This window comes from Penaeus japonicus, unplaced genomic scaffold (assembly GCF_977035675.1).
Source record: "Penaeus japonicus unplaced genomic scaffold, GWHDUDI00000001_assembly GWHDUDI00000040, whole genome shotgun sequence".
In the NCBI taxonomy this organism is placed as follows: Eukaryota; Metazoa; Arthropoda; class Malacostraca; order Decapoda; family Penaeidae; genus Penaeus; species Penaeus japonicus.
In genome coordinates, this window is record NW_028234442.1 from 19,980,759 (window position 1) to 19,998,338 (window position 17,580).

Genomic DNA, 17,580 nt, shown 5'->3' on the forward strand with positions numbered 1-17,580 from the left:
GTGCTGATGTTGGTATTGGTCCCTGGTCGGTTAATTGCTCCGATGTGCATATATCTCAATAGAGAGAGGCAGATTGATTGCTAGATGTATATGTTTTTAGAAATGTACAAATCGCACACGCACACGCACACGCACACGCACACGCACACGCACACGCACACGCACATACACACACACACACACACACACACACACACACACACACACACACACACACACACACATAACACTCCATCCATCCATCCACTCATCCATCCATCTATCCATCCATCCATCCATCCATCCATCCATCCATCCATCCATCCATCCATCCATCCATCCATCCATCCATCCACCCACTCACCCACCCATCCACCCACCCCCCCACGCACCCATTCACCCACCCACCCATCCACCCACTCATCCAAAATCACCAAAATCCAGCCACGCACCATCTAACCCCCCTCCCCTCTTCTCTCCCTCCCCCCTACAGGAAGTGCGCGACCTCCTGGCCGGCTACCTGGTTCACAGCGTCCAGCTCACGCCCTCCAACGGCACGGCGCGAGTCCTCCTGGCGGAGCCCGAGGTCCTGGAGACGTGGGCCAAGTCGTCGCAGCACACCTTCAGGGGGCACAAGGTCACCATCTCCCCCTCCAACACCGAGGGCCTCCTGTGCGTGTCCCGGCTGCCCCTCGACCACACCGAGGAGGAGTTCGCTGGCCTCGTGGGCGCCCTCGGGGAGGTGTCCTACTGCTTCCTCATGCGCTCCGAGAAGACCGGTGAGTTTGGGGTTTGATTTTTTTTTTTTTTTTTGGGGGGGGGGGATTTCCGGTGGGGTTGTGTAAGTGTGTGTTTGTTTGTGTGTGTGTGTGTGTGTGTGTGTGTGTGTGTGTGTGTGTGTGTGTGTGTGTGTGTGTGTGTGTGTGTGTGTGTGTGGGTGTGTGGGTGTGTGTGTGGGTGGGTGGGCGTGTGGGCGTGAGGTGCTGGGGTAAGTGTGTGTGTGTGAGAGAGAGAGAGAGAGAGCGAGAGGGAGAGCGAGAGCGAGCAAAAGGAAGAGAGAACAAAAGAAATACAAGGAATAGAAGAAACGAATCGAGAGAAACCTTCCCCGAAAAAGATCAAAGCGGAAACACCATCCCTTCATTAACCAACGAGAGTGACTTACCCCCTCCCCCCAACCCCTCCCCGTGTCCCTCCCTTTCCCCCTCCCCTCCCCTTCCTACCTCCCCCTCCCCCTCCCCCTCCCCTTCCCCTTGCTACCTCCCTCTCCCCCTCCCCTTCCCCTTGCTACCTCCCCCTCCCTCTCCCCCTTCCTACCTCCCCCTCCCCTTCCCCTTCCTACCTCCCCCCTCCCCTTCCTACCTCCCCCTTCCCCTCCCCTCCTTCCCCCTCCTCTTCCAACCTCCCCCTCCCCCTCCCCCTCCCCCTCCCAGAAGGCCACCAGCCATCAAAGAATGACCTCGGCAAGAACTAAACGAATTAACATCGAAGTTAACGCAAACTTTCGGGAAGGAGGAAAAAAAAGGGAGAAAAAAATCGGGGGGAGAATCGGATAAACGAACCCCTCTCTCCCCTTCTCCCTCATTCCTCTCTCTTTCTCTCTTTATCTCTCGCTCTTTCTCTCTCTCTTTCTCATTCTCGCTTTTTCTCTCTCTTTCTCATTTTCGCTTTCTCTCTCTCTTTCTCATTCTCGCTTTCTCTCTCTCTCTTTCTCATTCTCGCTTTCTCTCTCTCTCTTTCTCTCTTCTCTTTTTCTCTCCTCCTCACTCTCTTCCTCTCTCCCTCTCTCCCTCTCCCCCTCTCCCTCTCTCCCTCTCTTCCTCCCTTCCTCCCCTCCTACCTAACTCCCTCCCGCCTGCCCGCCCTCCATTGTCGTTCTATACTTCCAGTTTATTCACTCTGTTTTTGTTTGTTCTATCCCCTTATCATGCCCCTCCTCCTCTCCTCCCCCCACCTCTCCCCTCTCCCCTCCCCCGCCTTTGACTCGTTGGGTGTCGAGTGAACGCACGATTATCTCGCCTACAGTGTGTTGTTTTCTTCTTTTTTTCGTTATTGTTGTTGCAAAGATTCTTTCGCTTGTTTGTTTGTTTTTCATTTTGCTCCCTTTTTGGACGAGTCGATACGGCAAGCTGCACCTTTCTGATGTATTTACCCCCAATTGTTTTTTTTTTTTTTTTTTTTTTTTTTTTTGGGGGGGGAGGGATTGTTTCCGAGTCGTGGGGGAGGGAAATGGCGGGCAGGGGATTTTGGGATCACGCTTGCACGCACGCACACACATGCACACATGCAATATATGTGTATATGTGTGTGTATATATATATATGTATATATGTGTGTATATATATGTATATATATGATATACATTATCTAAATATATTATATATATATATAAATATATATATAATATAATAAATATATATATAATATATATTAATATATAATATATCTCGCAGTGAGCCAACTCAAAAAAGTGAAAAATGAAAAAAAAGTAAAACAAGTAACAAAAAATAAAGAATCCGGATTTAAGATAGATGAAATAATGATACTTCTATAAAACCCCGGGGCATTCATTATTACGACAAGCCCCCCCCCCCCCCTCTCTCTCTCTCTCTCTCTCTCTCTCTCTCTCTCTCTCTCTCTCTCTCTCTCTCTCTCTCTCTCTCTCTCTCTCTCTCGTGCAGCTTCAAAGGGATTTTTCCTTTGTTTCATTCCAGTTAGTGTTTTGATATTTAGACGAACTGCGTTTTATAATAACAATAATAATAATAATAATAATTATTATTATTATTATTATTACTATTATTATTTCCGAGAACTTACGAGTATTTAGTTGTATTTTTTTTATAAGATGTCGGTATGTTCTATATATTTTTTTCTTCATTGCGTTGTTGAAATTAGTATGTTTTCTGATTATATATATATATTTGTTTTGATTCTCGCTTTGGAATGTTGGGAAATGCTAAGGTTGTGTGTGTGTGTGTGTGTGTGTGTGTGTGTGTGTGTGTGTGTGTGTGTGTGTGTGTGTGTGTGTGTGTGAGTTTCTCACAGAGCGTGTGTTTATACTGCCATTTTGTAACTTGATGTACCCCCCCCCTTTTTTTTTTTACAATTAAACGTATTTACTAATTTGCAAATGAGAGTTCTTATTAATGTACCGGCGTAACACTTATAACGCTGAAGGTCTTGTTATAAAAAATGAATAAATAAATAAAATAAAAATAATACCCCGAAGCTGATATGCAAATGAACTCACCTGTTCCTCACAAAGACAAAGGTAATAGATAAAAAACAAAACAATATAAGAACAGGAAAAACAACACCTCTTAGATCACACAAATAAAGTTATTTTTTGCCTCCCTCCCTTCGTCATCAACGTAACTTAATTGTTTCCTCACCATATCTTCATCACTATCATCATTATCATCATGATTTCGTGATTTTTATTACCATTATCGTTGTCATTATGATTTTGATTATCATTATCATTATTTTAATTATTAATATTAACGTCATCGTCAGCATCACCATCATCATCACTATCACCACCACTAATCTTAACGATCTTCTCTCTCTCCCCTCTCCTTCAACCTCCACCCCTCTCCCCCCATCCACCCTATAATCCCTACAAACCCCACCCCCCACCCCTTGCCTCCCGGCCTCCTCCCTCTTCAATACCCCCCCACCCCCAACCCCTTGTCTCCTCCCTCCTCCCTCTTCAATGCCCCCCCACCCCTTGCCCCTTGCCTCCTCCCTCTTCAATGCCCCCCCACCCCCCACCCCTTACCTCCTCCCTCTTCAATGCAACCCCACCCCCTTCCTCCTCCCTCCCTCCTCCCTCTCCAATGCCCCCCCCCTTGCCCCCTGCCCCCCTTCCTCCTCCCTCCTCCCTCTTAAATCCCCCCCCCACCTCCCCACCTACCCCTACAGGAGAGAGCAAAGGCTACGGCTTCGTGGAATACGTGACGAAGGAGGTGGCGCTTCAGGCCAAGGCGGTGCTGGACGGGCGTGAGACAAGGGACACGGTGCTGGTCTGCGATTGGCTGGACCCGAGTCACGTGACCTTTGCCTCCTTGCACTCGACCTGCCTCTATGTTGACCAGCTGCCCAAGGACTACCGCGACATGGGCGAGTTCCGTCGGATCTTCAGCAAGGTCACTAACCCGCCCTATTGCCAGGTGAGTACGGGGGTGCTGTGGATGGGTTTTGGGTGGGCGGGTGGGTGGGTAAGTGGGTGGGTTCTCTCTGTCTGTGTCTGTGTCTCTTCTCTTTTTCCTGCTTTCTTTCTCTCTGTCTATCTGTCAATCTGAGACCTCTCTCTCTCTGTCTCTGTCTCTGTCTCTGTCTCTGTCTCTGTCTCTGTCTCTGTCTCTGTCTCTGTCTCTGTCTCTGTCTCTGTCTCTGTCTCTGTCTCTGTCTCTGTCTCTGTCTCTGTCTCTGTCTCTCTTTCTGTCTCCAACTTAACCCTCTTCCTCTCATCTTCATCTCTTGTCCCTGTACGGGCTTCTCTCTCCCTCTTTCTCGAATCTTTGTCTCCTTTCTTTCTCGGTCTATGCTCCATCTTCTCTCTTTCTCCTTCTTTCCCTCGCGCTCTTTCTCTCTTTCTCCGCGTTCGTCTCTTTCTCCTCTTCTTCTCATCTTTCCGCCTCTTTCTCCTTATCTCTTTCTCTCTCTCTTTCCTTCTCAACCGCCCCTCATTCTCGAACACTCTTTCTCTCTTTCTCTCTTTCTCTCTTTCTCTCTTTCTCTCTTTCTCTCTCTCTCTCTCTCTCTCTCTCTTTCTCTCCTCTCTCTTCCCCCCCCCTCTCTCTCCCTCTCTCTCCCTCTCTCTTGTCAGTTTATATTGTTAACCGATAATCGTTTTCTTTACTTTATGTATATTCTTTAATTGCTATAATTACTATCCTTGTTGCAAAAATTACCATTACAATTACCGTAATTAGTGTCGTTCTTTTTATTGAATTCATTTTTGCAACTTACTACAGCTCCAATTATTATTATTATTATTATTATTATTATACCATCATTACATCAAATTAAGTCAAAATAATTATCGTCATGGCATCCAACCACAAGCCATAACTAACCACACCTTCTTTCTTCCCCCTCTTCCCCTCTTCCCTTCCTCCTCCCCTCTTCCCCTCCTCTTCCCCTCTTCCTCTCAGATCGCCATGCGGAACGGCGCCCTGCAGGACTGGGGTCTGGTGGAGTTCATCAACGCTGAGGATGCCGAGGAGACGCAGTCCAGCCTCCACAACTACGTCCTGCGAGGCCAGAGGATGCGGGTCCAGTACTGCATCCCGGGCGTGAGGGCCATCAACATCTATATGAAGATTCTGAGCGATCCGGTAGGTGGATTTGGGTAGGGTTGGGTGGAGTGGGGGTGGGGGTTGGGGGGTGGGTGTGGGGTGGGGTTGGGGTGGGGGTTGGGTGTGGGTGTGGGTGGGGGTTTGGGTGTGGGTGTGGGGTAGGGTGTGGGGGTTGGGGGTTGGTTGAGGTGTTGGGGGGTTGGGATGTGGTTTGGGGTGGGTGTGGGAGGTGGTTGGGTGAAGGGGTGGGGATGGGGTGATGGGGGGATGTTTAGGATGAGTATATAAGGGAGGGTTATGGGGTGTGGAGTTTGTGAAGTAAGGTTGGAGGAGGGAGGTGGGATGGATAGGGTGGAAGAAGTTATGGAAGAAGTAGGAAAGGAAGGTAGAAGATAGGTGGAAGATGGAAGGAAGATTAGGGAAGGAAGAGAAGAAGGCTACGGAGACCGAGATGGATGGGAAAAAAAGGAGATACAGGAAGGGTGGGGTGGAGTGAAGGAAGGTTAGATACGAAAACGGAGATAGAGAATGCAAGAAAAAACATGGGAAGAAGTCTAATGGAAGAGAAAATCAAAGCCCACTAATTGCAATTCTCATGCAATGCAACGAAGGCGCAACGTTGCATAGATAAAAAAATATGTATGCAAACAGAATTTCGTCTAAATAAGATAATTAAAGATAATGAGAACCGAGAGAGAGGGAAGGAAGGAAGGAGTGGGAAGGAGAATAAGGGATGATGGGAGTGGAGAGACAAATTAGAGGGAAGGAAGGAAGGGAAGAAGGATGAGGGAAGGGAGGAGAAGAGAGGAAGGTAGAAATTGGGAGGGAGCGGGAGTGGGATGGGATGAAAAGGCTGAATGGAGATACAGGGAAGGGAGGGGCTAGGGAGTTGGAGGGAAGGTTAGATACGAAAACGGAGATAGAGAATGCAAGAAAAAACATGGGAAGAAGTCTAATGGAAGAGAAAATCAAAGCCCACTAATTGCAATTCTCATGCAATGCAACGAAGGCGCAACGTTGCATAGATAAAAAAATATGTATGCAAACAGAATTTCGTCTAATAAGATAATGTGAAAGATAATGGAGGAACAGGGAGAGGGAGAGGGGGAGAGATAGAGGGAGTGGGAGAGGGGGAGAGATAGAGGGAGTGGGAGTGGGAGTGGGAGAGGCAGAAATAGAGGGAGTGGGAGAGGGAGAGGGGGAGAGACAAAGGGAGTGGGAGAGGGAGTGGGAGAGGGAGAGGGAGAGGGAGAGGGAGAGGAGGAGAGATAGAGGGAGTGGGAGTGGGAGTGGGAGAGGCAGAAATAGAGGGAGTGGGAGATGGAGTGGGTGAGGTTGAGATAAAAATGAAAAAAAAGAGAGAAAGAGTAGGAGAAGGAAAGAGAGACAGTCAGTCAGGAGAGAAAGTTTGAGAGAAAGAGAGAAAGACTTTCTCTCGAGCATCCAAGCCTTATGTTAGGCGAGTCCTTCCGTCTATTAACATATATATGAAAATCTCGTGTGACTCTCAACCTCTACTTGAGACCGGGTAGAGGGAGGGAGGGAGGGAAGGAAGGAAGGAAGGAAGGAAGGAAGGAAGACGAAAGCAAATAGAAAGAAGGAGAAGGAAAGAGAGACACAGTCAAACAGGAGAGAAAGTTTGAGAGAAAGAGAATTCGAGAGAAAGAGAGAAAGACTTTCTCTCGAGCATCCAAGCCTTATGTTAGGCGAGTCCTTCCGTCTATTAACATATATATGAAAATCTCGTGTGACTCTCAACCCTTCTTGAGACCGTAAGGAGGGAGGGAGGGAAGGAAGTAAGGAAGAAGATGGAAGAAGAAGGAAGAAGGAAGAAGGAGGGAAGAAAGGAGAAGAAAGGAAGAAAAGGAAGAGGAAGAAGAAGGAAGGAAGGAAGAGGGAGAGAGAGTGAGGAGGGAGGGTGAAGGAAGGAAGGAAGAAGGATGGAAAGGGGAGGGAGGAGGAGGGAAGGATGGAGGGAGAAAGGAAGGGAGGAAGAAAGAAAAGGAGAAAGAAAGGAAGAAAGGGAAGGAGGGAGGAAGGAAGGGAGGAAGAAAGATAGAAAGGGAGGAAGGAAGGAAGGAAAGAGAGACAGAAAGAAAGAAAGAAAGAAAGAAAGATAGTGGGTAGTGAATAGGTCTTTCCGAGTCTGTTTGAGAGTTTTATTTCTAAAAAAGCGACTTTTTCGGGTTTGGAGTCAGATATGCTGATTAGGACGAGAGGGAAAGATTCCTTTGTTGGACGAGAGAGAGGAAGAGGAAAAGAATGAGAGGGGAGAGGGAGAGGGAGAGGGAGAGGGAAAGCGAAAGGGAAAAACAGAGAGGAAATTATTCCATATTATTAACGAAATATTATTATGGTATCTCTCTCCCTCCCTCCACTCCTCCCTCTCCCCTCCATTCCCTCCTACCTTTCCTCCCCATCCCCTTTTCCCCCTCTCTTCTCCTTTCCCCTCCCTCCCACCTCCTTCTCCCCCTCTCCCCTCCCTCCCACCTCCTTCTCCCCCTCTCCCCTCCTTCTCTCCTCCCTCACACCTTCTCCCCCTCTCCCCTCCCTCCACTCCCCTCCCTAGACTCTCATCCCAGCTAACAAAATCTTCGTCATTCCCAATAATCGACTTGTCCTTGTCAATGCGGCCCCATTAACCCCCTTCCCCCCTCCTCCCACTACCCTTTCCCCCCTCCCACTCCCCCTTTCCCCCCTTCCCCTCGCTCTCCCCTCCCCTCCCCTCTCCCACTCCCCTTTCCCCCCTTCCCCCTTCCCCTTTCCCCTTTCCCCCTACCCTCCTCCCACACACCCTTTCCCCCCTCCCCCATCCCCCTCCCCCCTCCCCCCTCCCCCTCCCCCCATCGTTAGCCGGGCGTTAACTTCGTTGCATGAGGCCGGTTAATGGCCCCATCATCGCATGGGTTAATCACGGGCCTTGATTACTTATCGTCGTCTCAATGAATTCAATTACGTCATAATCGGGGCCGGAGCGTGTGCGTGCGTGCGTGCGGATGCTTTGCTTGCTTTGATTTGCTTTGCTTTGCTTTGGATGGAGGGGGGGGGGCGTTAGGGATGGTGGGGGGCATGAGGGATGGGGGGAGGATATAAGGGAGAGCGGGGGAGAGAGGAAGGGAGGGAGAGAGAGGAAGGGGGGGGAGGCAGAGTGGGTGAGAGGGGGAGGGGTTAAAGTGAAGGTGAAGGTGGAGGTGGAGATTTAGGGGGGGGGGAGTGCGTGAGTGAGTGAGTGAGTGAGTGAGTTGAGTGAGTGAGTGAGTTGCTAGGGATAGATTGGTAGATTGTAGGATGGGCGTTTGTGGGGTTGCTTGCTCTCTGTATTTGCTGTGTGTGAGCGTGTGTATTTGTTTATTTGTAAGTGGGTATCGCCTTTCATACCCCCCCTCCCCCCTTTCCCGAGAGTCCAGCCAAATTAAAGGATCATAATTCAACCAAAAAACAAGGGGGGGAGGGTTAAGGGAATTGAGGAGGGGGGGGGGTGAATTTAAAACAGGTCCCTTATTCACCCTTGGTGGAATAACCTCACGCTCAGGGTGGCGACCGTTGCAATAACAAGGATGTTGCAGGCGCCGTTTGCAATTTATTCCTTTTAATAACGACAGCGATCGTCGTCCCAACTATCCCCCCCTCCCCCCTCCCCCTCCCCACTCTCTCTCCCCCCCCTCCTTTGCAACATGGAACACGAATACAAGGAGGTCTTTAGGGGTGGGGGGAAGGGGGGTTATAGGGGGTGGTAGTTGGGGTAGGGATGGAAGGGTTGGCAGGGGAGTAGGGAGAAGGGGGGGTAGGGTAGGGAGGGGAATGGGGGCGTTTATTCGGCTGCGTGTTGATAGCAGTTGCAGGCTTTGTGCTCTCTCCATCTCCCTCCTTTCCCCTTTCTCTCCCTTATTTTCTTAATCTACCTCCCTTCCTTCCTTCCCTCTCTTCCTTTCTTCCTTCCTTCCCTCTCTACTACCCTCTTCCTACCCTCTTCCCCCCTCCCTATCTCTGGGGTAATTGTGTGAGGGGAAGGGGAAAGGGGAAGGGGCGGGATGACGGTGAGGGGAAGGGAGAAGGGAGAGGGGAGAGGATGAGAGGGGGGGGGGAGAGTGAGGAAACAATATGAAAAAGACAGATAGCTAGACACGGGTACAGATTAATAGAGTGAGAGAGAGAGAGAGTGAGAGTGAGAGTGAGAGTGAGAGCGAGAGCGAGAGAGCAAGAGAGGGAGAACAGTATTGTCTTGTCGTTTAAAACGGTGATAAGCTCGATTACGCCAACCAAAGCAAAAAGAGAGAGAGAGAGAGAGAGAGAGAGAGAGAGAGAGAGAGAGAGAGAGAGAGAGAGAGAGAGAGAGAGAGAGAGAAAAGAGAGAAAGAGACAGAGAGAAAGATAAAGAGAAAGAGTAAGAATGAGCGAGAGCGAGCGAGAGAATCGTTCGTCCTTAATCTCCCCGGCAGACAGCAGCCTTGATCCCCTATAAGCAGCAGACAGCACTAGAATGCCCGAGCGACTCGGATGATAAGTTTGACCCGCGTAAGTAGGGGGGGTAGGGGGGTGGAGGGATGGGAGGGGGGAGGAGAAAATCGCCCGGGAGAAGGGGTGGGTGGGTGGGGGAGTGGAGGAGTGGTGGGGTCTTATTATTCGTATTCTTCCTCAAATTATGCCGAGTCGTCATTTTTTTTTTGGGAGGGGGGTTGAGTGTGTGTGGGGGGGAGGGGGGACTTGGAGTGTATTGAGGGAGTTTAGGGAAGGTTGGAGGGGGATGAGGGGGGGAAGGGACTATTTTGAAGGGTGGGGAAAGGGGGGGAGGAGTGGGACGCCGCGTGATGTCTTTAAGAGAAATTGAAGACTCAGCTCTTGTCAGCATTTTGTCGTTCTTTTGTATCGTGTTCTGCCCCCTCCCCCCCTTCTCTCTCTCTCTCTCTCTCTCTCTCTCTCTCTCTCTCTCTCTCTCTCTCTCTCTCTCTCTCTCTCTCTCTCTCTCTCTCTCTCTCTCTCTCTCTCTCTCTCTCTCTCTCTCTCTCTCTCTCTCTCTCTCTCGCTCTCTCGCTATATATTATATATATATATATTTTTTTTCTTTTCATATATATGTATCTGTCTATATATCTATTAATCTATACGTCTATATATATATTTATCAATCCATCCATTTATCTATCCTTCTAGATATAAATATCTATCCGTCTGTGTATCTATCTATCAATATTCAGTTATCCCATTTTCAACATTTTCATAAAAAAAAAACTCATAAAAACTAAAATTAAAGCTATAAATGATTAAAAAAAACTATACCCATTATCATTGTATCTCTCTATTCATATATTTATATATATTTTTTTATCTCTCCCTTTTTCTTATCCAGGGCTTGAAGAAGAAATCGGCGCTGCTCCCCGAACCGCCAGCCAACAAGGTGTTCTCGCAATTGCAGAATCTCACCAAGCACAACCCCGCATGTGAGTGGAGTCGAGGCTTTTATTTTATTTATTATTATTATTATTGTCTTTTTTTGTGTGTGTCTGTGTGTATGTTTGTGTGTGTGTGTGTGTGTGTGTGTGTGTGTGTGTGTGTGTGTGTGTGTGTGTGTGTGTGTGTGTCTATAGATGTATACACATATTTGCAGTATATATGTGTTCAATATACAGTACACTTAAATGCCAATTCACGTACATGTGCACACGTAGAAACCCACATTGCACACATAAGCATTCGCCACAACGCGCCTACATTCAACCGGCGTGCATGCGTTGCAACCAAACTACCAGCTCAACATTTAAGAAGCGAAAGCCAGAAGATAAGTTGCAATAGCTGCAGGATGCGGGAATTAAAGCCAGTCCGAGAGAGAGAGAGAGAGAGAGAGAGAGAGAGAGAGAGAGAGAGAGAGAGAGAGAGAGAGAGAGAGAGAGAGAGAGAGAGAGAGGGGGAGAGAGAGAGAGAGAGAACCTTGCAATTTTTCACAAGAATTTAATTGAATAACAAATTGGGATGAGGCAGGTCATGAGGCCCTCGGGCTGTAAACACCTCGTTAGACTGTTAGGGCGCTAGTTGCTGCATCGCAGTGGGCGCTCGCTCTCTCTCTTTCTTCTCTTTCTCTTTCCTCACCTCCCTTTCTCTCCTCACTTCTCTCTCTCTCCTCACTTTTCTCTCTCTCTTTCCTCACTTCTCTGTCTGTCTGTCTCACTCTCTCTCATTCTCTCCCTCTCCCTTTACTCCCTTCTCTTTTACCTCTCCTCTCTTCTACTCTCCTCTCTTTTCCCTCTTCTCTTTTATCTTTTCTCTCCTCTCTCCCCCTCCTACCTTCCCTCCCTTCTCTTTTACCTCTCCTCTCTCTTCCATCTCCTCTATTCTCTCCTCTCTCCTTTCCTGCTCCTCCCCCTCACCTCTCTCCTCCTCCTCCCACCTTCCCTCTCCCCCCTTCTCCTTAAGCTAATATTATTCATCTATATTTGCCTTCCCTGCAACGCCCATCTATGACATTGAGGGAGTAAAATGTTGCAGTTTAGTAACCTTGTCATTCATCAGTTGCAATGTAATGGATCCGAAAGTGTGTTAAATTATATTTAATTGGTGTTGGGAGTGAGTGTTCGATTGTACGTGTGTGTGTGTGTGTGTGTGTGTGTGTGTGTGTGTGTGTGTGTGTGTGTGTGTGTGTGTGTGTGTGTGTGTGTGTGTGTGTGTGTGTGTGTGTGTGTTTGTGTTTGTGTGTGTTCTGGAAAGAGTAGTAACCTCCCCTTCCTCCCGCAGTCGCCACCAGCCTGCAGAACATCATCCTGACGCAGATTCAGTCCCTGGGAGTGAACCCAGGGGAGGGAGGCCCCCCGGTGCCGCCCCCCGCCCCCGGTCCTCCTCGGGGGCCCAGACCCCCCACTAGCACAAGCTCTGTGCGTCCTCCCCAGCCCCCTCCGCGGCCGGCCTCCCCCTCCAGCGCCAACGTGCTCAACACCAATGCCCAGGCTGCCCTCGTCATCCTGCTGGCCGCCCAGATGCAGCTCCAGCAGCAGCAGCAGCAACAGCAGACACAGCAGCAGCAGCAGGCGCAGCAGGGCGGCCCGGGCGGGGCGAACCTGCTGGCCAGCCCGCACGTGCTCAACCTCCTGCAGTCGCTGGTGCAGCAGGGCGACCCGCATGCGACGTCCCACCGCGGCGCCGCGCCTGAGGCCAACAACGGCTACTCCAAGCCGCAGAGCAACGCCGCCGCCGCAGCCGCCGCCGCAGCCGCCGCAGCCACCAACGCCGCCAGCATGAAGCCCTCCTACAGGAACGGCTACAGCAAGAACGGCGTCAACAAACCCACCAAGGTAAGTCGACGGAGGAACCTTCGTGGTTCTCCTCTTTGTGTCATGCATTATTTGAATCCTAATTGTGCATGGCGTCTGATGCCGGTGCGTCTAGAGGGTCCTTACTGACTGACGGTGCTTCCCTCCGCAGACGCCGTTACTACCGACTCCGGGCTCCGGAGGCTACGGCGGGGGGTCTTGGGAGGAAGGGGGGGCTGGAGCCGGCGGGGGGGAGGGCGAGAACGGCCTCTCGCCCCTCCTCTCCGGCCTGCTGACCAGCCTGCCCGGCCTGGCCGCGCCGAAGGCCTCGAAGGATGACCTGCAGGGCACCATCTCCACGCTGCTCTCCAACGCGCACAGCCTCCAGCAGCTACTCGGCACCCTCACCGCCAACGAGCAGCATCAGCAGCACCAGCAGCATCAGCAGCCGCCTCAGCAGCACCACCACCCACAGCAGCTCCAACAGCAGCCGCAGCCGCAGGTGCCGCCTCCGGCCGCGCCGCCGATCGACGCGAGCCACGCGGCGCTGGTGTCGGCGGCGACGATGCTTCCGCCGCCGCACATCACCACGTCGGCCCCGCCCCCCCTGTACCCCTCCAACCCCCTCATGTCCATGCTGCTGACGGCGGCCGCGCAGCCCCCGAAGCCGGCGCTGCTGGGCGACGGCCCGCTGCGCCCCGAGCACCCCGGCGCCGCCTACATCCCCGCCCACCTGGCCCCGCCGCCCATGGAGCAGCCACCGCCGCCCCCACCTCCCGTCTCGTCCGCCCCTGCCTTCCTCTTCGCCTCGCCCGTCACCTCCAGGGTCACCACCTCGTGGTCCCCCCCGCCCATGGCTCCCCCCCCAGCCTTACTGCAGCCGCCCATCCTCCACCCCGCCGCCCTGCCCCCCCACCCACGCCTTCTGAACCCGCTGTACCTGACCCCCACCAAGGGCATGGGGCCGCCCACGCACTCCTTCGCGCCCGCGCCCCACGGATACACGACGCCCATCGGACACAAGCGGAAAAGCAACCACATCCTGCCGTCGCCAGAACCGTCGCCCGAGAACGGCTACGTCGGCCAACACTCGCAGGGCATCGGCGGCCACTACCAGGACTCGTACCTCACCAAGAAACTCAAGAAACACTGAGGGGGGAGCACAGCAGGGGAGCCACAGCAGGGGAGCCACAGCAAAGGAGGTGCTGAAAGAAGGAGCGCCCAGCGGGGAGACACACCGCGGGGCCTCCATTAGCGCCCCCCCCCCCTTTCCCCTCGAAAACAGAAAACACAACCGTACACAAACACAAACACACACACTCAAACAAGCACATGTAAACACACGCCCCCATCCATACATCACACAAACCTCTTTTTGAACATACTCGTCTCTTTTCTTTACCTTTTTTTTTTTTTCTTTCTTTTTTCTTTTTCTTTTTTGTAAATCTAGTGTTAGGTTTCGCTTCCTCTAAGGTACAGACACGGAGTTTAACCACTTCTGCTTGAGATGTAAATAGTGTCCTTGCTGGGGGGCAAGAGAAGCTTAGGGAACAGGGCTTTTTAGAAGCATTCTTAGTCTTCTGAGAGAATAATACTTGCAGAGTATATTGGTCAAGTTCTATTTAATTTCTGATTACGGTTAGAATGTTATATATTTAAAAAGGAAGTGTATATTATCATATCATATTGAAGGTATAAGCAGCTGAGGAATCTTCTACAGTAAATATAGATATGCGTATATCTACATACCATATACCTACAGTATATATATCAAAAACAAACTTGCAAATCTAGAACCAATGTAGCGACTACCACATACACAAAACGAAGTGCCTTTCAGAGCAAGAGTAGTGACTATTTTAGCTGCTTTTTAATTTATTCTGGAGTTTGTGAATATCGAGTTTCTGATATTGAAGAAGTTTTGTATGAAGCATTATTTTCATACTAGTTTAACTGAAGCAAAGGAATTTGGAACTTATGTACAGTGTGTCCTCAAACATAACATAACGCTGGGCTGGGGACTCGCAGGTGCGGGATGTGTGTGTGTATGTCAGTAAGGGTCATTTCTTTAAGGTTTAGCATTAAGTGGTTGGGTCTTATGCATAGTGGTAATATAGCCCTATCTTGTCCCCCGCCCAGTTGTTTGTTCTTAAGTATGCTGAACTTCTTATTCATACTGTATGGACATCCTCCCAGTCTTTACAGTGAGTAATGTACTGTAATTAAGGGCATTAGGGCATATATAAGAGTCTTGTAAAAATATATATATATATAAACATACCACAGGCTTATAAGGCATTACATATACGAATGGCATTATGTAATTGGCTTGCATTCCCATTCCAGAAACCAGTTGGTGTGGTGACATTTGCACTCCAAAGAACAGACATACACGCTACACACACAACACACAGTTGTCGATTGGTTTGCCCATGTGATGAAGAGGCGAGACTAGAGGGGTAGGTTATACTCTCTCTCTCTCTCTTTTAAGAGTTCCACATGAGGTACAAACTAACAAATTATTGACAAATAAAAAATGATTATGAAAAAAAAACTAAAAAAAAAAAAAGTTTGTCTGAGACAGTTGGATAGGAGTTTGCAGTCCTTTGACGAGAAAGAGCCTTATGGTGAGTTTACAGAAGGCTCCATTTTGTTGATCTTGTCCTTGTCCAATATTGGTTTTTATTGTTAATTTTAGCTATTAATATTATTATTTTATTATTATTAATATTATGTGTAAGGGGGTTTTGTGTAAAATCTTTCGAAGAATAGATTCCTCTCGTTTTGCCTCTCTCTCTCGAAAGATCACACAAATGTCCCTGGAAGAGAAAGAGTATGATCTGTGGCTCTGTTATGAAGAATTTTTTTTTTCTTTTTTCATTTTTTCTTTAATGTTATTGTTAATGTTAAAGCAAAACATTAAAAAAAAACTTTAGGATTTGCCGTAGTGTTAGTAATTGCTAAGGTTATTGTGAAGAATGATTTTGAAAAAAAGGATTCGATTCCACGAAGACAATTTTTTTTTTAATTGAAGAAAAAAAAAAGAAGTGACAAGACTCGTGTGAGGAGTATTGGAACCGACGAAACTTTTTATGTAAACACAAATTTAGATTTTAGAATTGCATCTTCTCTCTCTGTCCCTAATGTGGAGAAATCATCTACATATCCCTTTGGTGGAGATTAAAGGCGTCTGTATATATATTATATGTGTGTGTGTGTGCGCGCGTGTGTGATGATGATGATGAAACCATCAATGAAAGTGGCCCACTTTGCCAATCCTCTTTTCCCGTCTTGATATTTTTCTTTTTTTGTTGTAAAGGTTTCGATTATTTTTTGGATGATTTGATGTTCTAAATTTTTGATATTTTGAAAGGGAAAGATCTGATTTTATTATTATTTTTATATTTATTTGATTCTCCTTTCTTTTGTGTTTTTTTCCTCTTTGTTTTATAGTTTATAGAGATACGTTGTTCATTATTTATTCCTTGTTTTATGTAAAGGAAATTACGAAATATTGAAGAGAGGAAAGAGACGGAAAGACCTAACACCTAGAGTCAATTTGGGTCAATTTTGACAGGTTGTGTTACTGGGTTTGCTTCAACGTGTGCCCTTTTTTGCATGGAACTTCAGGGAAACAATTGGTTGAGTGTTGAAGAATGTTGCATGGCACAGTCATTTTTATTGTATTTTACATTCTTTTTCTTTTGATGAAGTAATCATTTAATGATGTTGATTTAGATATATATATACATGTTTGTATATATATATTGTAACTTGTTCTCTGTCATTGGCAGTGATTTTCCTTTCCTCCCGAAGTCTAACAATTGTTCTTAAAAGACTTTTGCAAGATTGACATAATTCTTTCTCCCATGTTTTTTTTTTATCATAATTCTTAATCTGACTTATATATAGATAGTGTTTAAGTTTCTTTTTTTTTAGAAAGGGATTTTTGAAATTCCACGCAACTAAAGGGAAAAAAAAATGTTTTTCCAAAGAACGGTGAGCGAAAGGTTCGGAAGTGTGGTCTCTAAACACATCATTACGGTTCGCTTTTGGTTCGCTTTTGTTATTATTTCTTGTCGAGTTGGTTATTTCTCATTCATGTTTCTGCAATAGATTTAAATATCGTTGTGCCAACACGGTGTTTATGAATCAACTTTTGCAATTTCAGTTTTATTGATGTCAGTGATTCAGCTTCTTAGATTGAATCGATGTATTTATTTTATTTATTACTTGGAGCGACGTCTTTCACACCCACACAACCTAACACAAACCGTTCCTTGGATGTGTCACTTGTTCTTGGTAAGTTGCTACTTGGGGTTCACTTGGGCATTATTAGAGCTAAGGTGTAAAGTTAGATGTATATAGGTTCTGATAGATTTTTTTTTCTTTTTTTTTTTGAAAGCTTTTATTTTTTGAAGTTTTCCTTTTTGTTTTTCAAGGAAGGTGGCATTGAATAATATTATTTCTCATTTTGTGATCCATTGCGTGTGTCGATGGAGCTAAGTGATTTTTTTTTAATTATTAAGAAAAGGAAGGTTTTATTTTCCTTTTTAAAAAAATATTTTCATTGTGTTTTTCTTGATTGTATGATTTTTGTTTGTCTGTTCCTTACTCTATTTCTCTCACGGTTATATATTTTTTCTCGTTCTCTTTCCATGTATATGTAAGTTGCCTTTCTCTTTTTGTGTAGAAGTTATGAACCGATATTTGACAGTGCAGGATCAGAAAGAGTTTAAAATTTGGCAGTAGAGATCGGAGCCAAAACACACTTTTCCTCCAGAGTTTCTTTTCTCTCTCTTTCTCCTTTTTATAAAGATATTCTCCTTTATTATAGATATTTTCCATCCAGACAACTCCACTGAATTTTTGTTACCTTTGTTATCACGCACATACAAGAAGTATTCTTTAAAAAACTTCCCAGATTTTTTTTTATTTGATCCTGTTCTCTTTTTTCAAACATTTCTTTATTTCTTTTATATTCCTGTCTCCCATTGCCTCTTCGCAAACTGTCTCTTGTCTCGTAGTTTATAAGCGCTTAGTGTAGCGACCCTTCA

The 17,580-nt window shown here is 47.4% G+C and overlaps 1 protein-coding gene across 1 annotated transcript; it reads left to right on the forward strand.

Moving 5' to 3' along the window:
* The first annotated feature begins 476 nt into the window (after window positions 1-476).
* LOC122261823 (uncharacterized) lies at window positions 477-16,248 on the forward strand. Its single transcript, XM_086534125.1, has 6 exons — window positions 477-758; window positions 3,907-4,154; window positions 5,142-5,324; window positions 10,633-10,723; window positions 12,012-12,565; window positions 12,696-16,248. The coding sequence occupies exons 1-6, from the start codon at window positions 740-742 to the stop codon at window positions 13,674-13,676; spliced, it is 2,076 nt and encodes a 691-aa protein (XP_086390251.1). The 5' UTR covers window positions 477-739; the 3' UTR covers window positions 13,677-16,248.
* The last annotated feature ends 1,332 nt before the right edge of the window (window positions 16,249-17,580 follow it).

What these genes read in the sequence shown, in the direction of transcription:
- LOC122261823 (XM_086534125.1), top strand. An exon ending in CTAACCCGCCCTATTGCCAG is followed by an intron (nt 4,155 to 5,141) that starts GTGAGTACGGGG and finishes TCTTCCTCTCAG; the next exon opens with ATCGCCATGCGGAACGGCGC. An exon ending in TGAAGATTCTGAGCGATCCG is followed by an intron (nt 5,325 to 10,632) that starts GTAGGTGGATTT and finishes TTTCTTATCCAG; the next exon opens with GGCTTGAAGAAGAAATCGGC.